The sequence below is a fragment of the Echiichthys vipera genome, assembly GCF_963691815.1.
Source record: "Echiichthys vipera genome assembly, chromosome: 3".
Lineage (NCBI taxonomy): Eukaryota > Metazoa > Chordata > Actinopteri > Perciformes > Trachinidae > Echiichthys > Echiichthys vipera.
The window spans coordinates 32,234,308-32,241,600 of NC_139828.1; the positions used below are offsets into that span (position 1 = coordinate 32,234,308).

At 42.0% G+C, this 7,293-nt stretch overlaps 1 protein-coding gene across 1 annotated transcript; it reads right to left on the bottom strand.

Moving 5' to 3' along the window:
* Window positions 1-2,637: 2,637 nt before the first annotated feature.
* rpl36 (ribosomal protein L36) lies at window positions 2,638-6,962 on the bottom strand. The gene is made up of 4 exons (XM_083940235.1): window positions 6,901-6,962; window positions 6,136-6,230; window positions 3,059-3,193; window positions 2,638-2,761 (listed from the first exon to the last, which is right to left on the bottom strand). Exons 2-4 carry the CDS (start codon window positions 6,226-6,228, stop codon window positions 2,672-2,674), a joined length of 318 nt encoding a protein of 105 aa, XP_083796361.1. The 5' UTR covers window positions 6,229-6,230; window positions 6,901-6,962; the 3' UTR covers window positions 2,638-2,671.
* Window positions 6,963-7,293: the final 331 nt, after the last annotated feature.

The following is a 7,293-nucleotide window of genomic DNA, read 5'->3' on the forward strand; positions in this document are numbered from 1 at the left end:
GTGCTGCAGATCTCTCCTGGGAAATGGAGCTGCCTGCCCAAGTCCACCTCCATTCTCCACTCCCCACAGTTTCCCCCGCTTCCCCCTCCCTCAGGAACTGGGTCCACCGCTGCATGCCCTTTTGGCTCCCGTTGCTCGCCTCTTGCCTTCTCTTCTCCACCACCTCCGCCAGCTTCCTCAGCACCTGATCGTGCCGCCATCTGTACCTGCCCTGAGATAGCACGGTCTTGCATCCTGCCAGGGTGTGTTGTAAGGTAGCACTGATGGTCCCACAGAGGTCGCAGGCCTGCTCTGTGCCCAGCCACTGTTGGAGGTTTTGAGGGGAGGGCAGTGTCATAAGTTGCCCTGATTGATGTTTCCTGCAATGATTTAATAGACTACACCATTGTTTGTTTTCTCCAGATCTCAAAAGAATCATCTCGTTTATCACAGGAAAATAGAGGAAATAAAAGGGATGTAATGTATGATATCCACCGTACATATCCACGATTTGTTGCTATCCGTTAGTCCCCACTGGTTCCTGGGATTCACCAATGTTTTTCTTCTTCTGAGGTCAGAACACATTTTGATTGGAGAGCACTCCAAAATAAGACCCAAACATCTGGTTCAGTCCACTAGCTGGAAGTTTGAGCTGCTCACTCCTTACACTGTCACTTTACCTTAGAAGGTTACTGTTTATACAAACACCTGTCTGCTTATATGGATTACGTCTCATAATGCATATACATTTACTGCATGTTTACACTCTAACTTTAGTTTGTTCATTTGCCAATAAAACTTTATTTATATGTAGTTATGTCAATATTTATCCCTATAGTCCAACTGTAATCTACTATTATGTCTCGATTTTCCTGTAGGACTGAAAAAGCACGTTCATTTTGTTCCAAGTTTATTTAACAGGGTGATTCCAAGTTCTTCTTCCACTCTTTTTCTGGTGACATCTCTCCAGTTCTTGGTCATGTGTCAGTGTTTAACAACACCTGCCTTTAGTGTTCCAGGGCCTTACCATCTGCTGATTAACAGTCAGGATCAAGAGGGATTCATCTTCCAGCTCAGCTGGGTAATGGAAGGTTTCGATGGTTCTGAGTGTTAGCTGCGCCTGGACTTGATTCTTTTGTTTTCTCTGAACAGAAAATTAGGATAATATTTAAGAGAATGTTTCTCCCTGAGGCCCATAGTGGGCCAACCCACACCTGATGAGGTGTTATACTAGCCAGTAGAGCTTGTTTTTACACCAGCGTTTCTAGGAGTTGAAGTGCTGAGAGCAGATTTAATAATTCCAAAATTGAGTGTCAACAGTGACAAGTACACGCGTCTGTGCAGCGACCTGATACCATGTAATGTAGCTAGGAAAAAAACACTAGCTCTATATCTATATGTGCAACTCTCAAACTAGATAACTGTTCATGTTTGACATGTTTTAACCTGCACCAAGCCACATGACAGCAAACATCCCATCCAAACAGGCTCCTACACCTTTCTAATCAAATTCAAGGACTTTTCATCCTAATTCCCTCAAACACGAGGACCAAGAACAGCAGGGAAACACTGATCAGGGTTGATTACTGTTACAATTGTTTGAGAATTAGCAGCTTTACAGACGCTCATAATGAAAGAGGCTTGAATGCTGTTAGTGATGGAAGGTGGAACACAGCAAAACATCAAACGGTGTCAACTGAGCGATACAGACGTACAGAAGGTGACCCATTAAGCAAATATAACTTTAAGTTCTATTCTTGCACATACACACACAAGCTCTTTCAATGAGTCGTCTTCTCAGATCTCATTTTTAAAAGTTCAAGACCTTGCTTTAAAATCATCCCGGGGTCTTTATTTGGCAAATTTGGTCATCAAATAAGCCATCGAGAATTTCTCTTCATGTATGAACAATCAATGGAGAAATCGCGGAGAGTGGCAAACACTGATTAGCTCGGGCAGTACGGTGAAGGCATTTAAAGGTCTTTAACCACTAATACCGCTCAAAATAACAGCAAACCTCTGCAACAGCATGAGAAGAGTCCCTACACAGAAAACAAAGCACCAATGGGCTCCTTCCTTCGGGATTGACTTTGGTAATCCACTTAAATAGACTTTACTATGAGAGGAGCTGGTACAGGGGACAGTAGGGAAGTCTTTAAAACACTCTTTAATAAACTCTGGGTTCACTGACTACCTTGTTGGTGCTTTGTTTTCTGTGTAGGGACTCTTCTCATGCTACTGCAGAGGTTTGGGGTTATTTTCAGCAGTATTAGTGGTTAAAAAAAGAAGTTTAATGCCTTCACTGTACTGCCCGAGCTAATCACTGTTAGCCACGTCCGGCTGTTAACGACTCCGTCAATAGTTCATATATGAAAGAAATTGTCTTGATTGTTTATTTGATGACCGAATAGTCTAAAAAGGTTTTTACACTGGAATTTTACTTAAAGGATTTCATGGGCCCATGAGTATGTAGCGGTTTTAAAAATTTGTGCTGTGATAGTATTTTGAAGCATGTTTAATAATTATTTTTCCAAAGAGAAAAGCATTAAATCCTAAACAGAGAACACAGTGGTCAGAGATCAACATGTGTGCTGGACATGGACCGTCAGAACCAGAGCTGATGAGCAGAGCAGAAGACAAACACACGGCAGTCTGGAGTTTGTAGTTTAGCAAACGTTTATTAAGTGACAGATTAGTCCTTCTTGGCGGCAGCTTTCCTCATAGCAGCCAGTACGTTGCTCAGCTCCTCCCTCTTTCTCTTGGCACGAATGTGAGTGCCAATCTGGGGAGGAAAGAGAGCAACATTAGAGCGACTTAACATGAGCGGAGCAACACAACGAGCAGGGAAAAGCTCAATATTAGAGCTGAGCTGCTGAGCTGGAAAGGGCCGATGCAAAATTAGGCTAAACCCTACAGTATGCTACAGCCTTACAGTGCTGTGAAACAGAATGACACTCTGCAGCAGACTTCTAAAGCAGTGTGCACACATCAGATAGATGAGATTAACAGGAGATGCTCCTGTGGCTGTCCCACAGTTGGTTGGCACTTGAAAGCACTCGGAGCAGAAATAGAAACTCACCCTCTTCTTGATGAACTTGAGGGCTCTCTTGTCCTTTGACACCTTCAGCAGCTCCATGGCTCGCCTCTCATACGGAGCGAAACCACACACTTCGCGGATCATGTCCCGAACAAACTTGCTGTGTTTGGTCAGACGCTGCAGAGGAAAGACAAAGCTTTTAAACATGATCCACTTTTATCCACTGAGGGACTCTGGAGAACGCTGTTCATGTGCTACTTCTTCAGTACAAGATTGGATCAATACTACTCTTATGCTCCTTTATTGGTTCAGTTCTTTATCAATACTCATTTCTTTTTCATTACTAAATTGCTTTTTTCCCCCCAAAAAATATTTCAGAACAGGATTAGAATGTACTAAATGTTTCTAGAGCAACAGCAGTCAAGTTTACGATGGCAGAAATCCCTTTAAACCTCATATCTCACTTCAAACCTATCTAAAATGCCATGAACTAAAATCCTATTCCTGACATGACTCTGAGCTTGGGAACCAGAGGGGAGCAGGTTCCAGTTCGTCTTCTTAAATACTTAGTGAAGTTTACAGAGTTAAGACACTCATGTTCTCTTCCCTGTGCTACTGCGAACCAGGCTCCTCTGTCATTATTGTGCATATTAGTTAGTCATGTGCAGGCAGACAGAGGCCATTAAAATACTGCTTTGGATAAAGTATGGGCTTCTTAACTGCAAAGCCTTTATTGCAATGAGTGTCTGATATCAACGGGTGTAGTTAGAGCAGCTCAGTCCTGATGCTACAGTGTGATAATTACACCAAAACAATAACAGGGAGGAGGGGAAAAAAGAACCGATAGCCCGCAGGTTTATCAATACCGTGGTCTTTAATAACTAGCCCTGGGGCCTGTTTAATACCATGTTTCTGTACCTAACCCTAATCGTCCAAAGCCTATCTGCAGCATGTTAACACTGAATAATACACAAGTCTTGTGACAATGTGATATATTTACAAAGGAATTTCTAAAAATCTAGCGATCTGGAGGTCCTGAAATTTGGAACTTATTTCCTAAGAGAAATGAAAGGTCAGCTGCAGGACATAAGGCTGGTGGAAGTGTATATTGATCAACAAATCTCACGATAAGACAAAAACCAATCAGATTGCCCACCAGCTCAGCTCCGAGCCTAGTGTTTCACTTCTGGAAAGCTCACAGTTTAAACAGGCTGTATCAGAGCTGGTGTCAAATGAAGATTACCACATGGTGATAATCGAGACTTGAAACATCACTGGCCTTTTCAGAAAACGCTTCATTCAATATACCCCTTAAAGATTTGAAGCCATTTCTTAAGTGATGCCTCATTAATGAAAAGAAAGAGTGAGGACTTTGGTGATGCACACAAGAAATATGTCATCACTATGGTCCCTTTTCCTCCCAAAGCTGAGGAATAAGGACTTTAAAAAAAAAGGGTTAGGTTTGTTCACATCATTGAGACATTAAATGTGAGGTCAAACAGGTCCACCGTGGACAGCGAACCGCAACAATGAGGTAAATCACATTTAGTTTACATGTAGCCAGGCTTTTCTTGGGAGTGCATCTGCTGGGACTATTTTCAGCAGCAGATTAAACATTGGCAGCAGGATAATGACATGGGTGTAAATTCCACTAACAATTCTTTTGGATTATACATCCATAGTTAGTTTCCAGATTTACTCATTAATCATTTGGGTTACAACAGTTTAAAAAAATACACACCATCTCCAGATCATTACTTATATTGTCAAACCAACAGTCCAAAGCCCAAACACATTAGTTTGATGCCCTGTGAAGCACTTTGGATGACTGTTACAGCTCTTTAACTGTGCTACAGAAATAAAAGTGAACTTGAACCGTAGAAGACAAGGAAAAGCAGCAAATATTCACTTATCCAAGGAGCTGAAACCTGGGGATTTGAGCCATTTTGCTAACATGAATTGAACAATTAATTGAGTATAGTTAGTCATTTTTTTAATTGACTAATCAATTGATTGTGTCAGCTCTACATTGCATCCAGAAACATGTTATCCTGTGCAACAGTGTGGCTCACCAATGTGGTTATAATAGGTTCTGGACAACAATGGAGCTGTACAGCAGAAAGAAAAACCGGAGTTGGGAGTACACAATTTTTAACTGGTTTCTGTATTTTCATGGGATCTGTTGAAAATAGATAAAAAAATAAAACCACCAAACTTAACTGCGGGCTTTACTAATCTGAATCCATCTAAATAAAATTAAATTGAATGTTTAAGGCATTGTATAGGCAAGGTCCTGATGGCTTTCTGATTGGTCTTTTGGCCTACTTTCATTTCTTGATTGACCTGGTGAATAATGAGTTTCCTTTCAGACTTTTTGCATTTATGGATATAGAAGTTATTGAATGAACTGGTAATATTTCAAATAAAAATGTAACTTCTGTCCAGATCATTTACCTACAGGCCTAATAAAGAACATATTTTCTATAAGTTCATCTTTGTCCCACATAACATGGTCAACATCAATCCAGAAGAATTTAACATAAATGCATAAACGGTGTGAAATCAGAAAAATCGACTTCAGCAAATCATGGTTAAAATTCGGAAGGATTGAGAAAGTCATGAGATATTCCTGTGATATTCGGTTGAAAAAAAAAAAAAAAAGAAGAAAACCACCGGACATAATCCCAGACTTCTCTATTCTGATGTTGTTTAGCTGTGAAATTCTGATTACCTTAAAGAAGTGGATTTGTTTCACATGTCTATACTCCAACTGCTCTGCTCATTAGCCATGATATGGGAGCATACCTATGTTCGCTCTTTCTTTTTTTTTTAAAGTCAGATGCTCCCCGCTTTTCACAGAAAGGGTCCCATGTTCTCCGATCAGTTATTTTTTCCACAATCAGTGCCGACTTCCAGAGCAAATTGCCCCAACACTCCCCCCTAACCTCTAACAAAATGCTGAATTACATCAGCGAACACATAGGCTAATGCGACTGAACCCTGATCATTGACTATTGATGGAAATTATGGAGCGTGTTACAGCAGTATGCTTTAAACCAGGAGGACCCCTGTGATAACCAGAACATTGAGCCTGTCACTACAGTACGGCAGATACTCACCCCACGCCGGCGGCTGTGTTTGGGAGCAGTCACATTCTTGGTAACCTGGTGGCCTTTGTTGAGGCCAACAGCCATAGGATAGCGTATAGCCATGTCTGCAGGAGATCACACACACAAACATCAGTTCAATGCAACCCACTGCTGTCACCAACCGTTTTGACATACAGCTATCAGACACTCAGCATTATAACCGGACAGTCTTTCAAGCCTTTATTGTACAGGGGTGAGCGAGAAAGAGGGGGAGACATGCAGCAAAGGGAGTCAAACCTGCGTCCGCTGCCTCGAAGACCTTTAGCATTTTTACATGGGGAGACTGCTCTAACCACTGTGCCATACTACAACATCCCGGCTTCAGCAGAAGCACCGAAAACAGCAGGCTAACTCTAATTCCACGAGTGAGTTACAGAGCTGCGTGAGGGCCGTGCGGCAGTAACACAGAAGCGTTGAGCCCGGACATGTACATGAGTTTATATAGGGTTTCTGCAGAGGCCTGGGACGCTTCGTTACACATACACGGTGGAACACAAGGTAGACGGAGGGAGTCTAGCGTTAGCCGCTTCAGTGTGCTGGACGAACAGAAACATGGAAGCTGTGGAGTCACTGACGCGACGTCTACTTTTCACTTCTTTTTGTGCTACAATACTGGACACATGTGTTAGGAGAAGTCAATAGGACGCTGTAGTTTGAATTGATTCTGTAGAAATGGACGGATGGCAGAGATTTTGAGTGGCTTTTAGCTGATAGTTGTCAACATTAAAGTCTTACCTGCTGTCTATGATGGCGGTCAAGCCGGAAGGAATGCTGGGGGAGCGGAGCGGGCTAATGGAAGGTTTGACCCGGAAGACGCGACTGCGACGTCGACGGCAGTGCCCCTGCCGGCCTGGAAGGGTACTGCTGTTTAATAGTCCAGCCATTTTAAGCCAACACACCAACACAACAGAAGCAAACCAAACAGATTTTTTATCCTCAATATACAACAAGGAAAAAAAGCCCCGAAGAATCCTAATAAGGGAGAGTTTCTAAAAAGACTCAAATATACCCTATGCTTTCAACTATGCATTATTTCTCTCATGTGAATAGAGAAAAGAATAACCTTCAGATATCCCCATGAAAATAACTCAGTTGATTACTTACATCAAAACAAATAAAAAATGTATT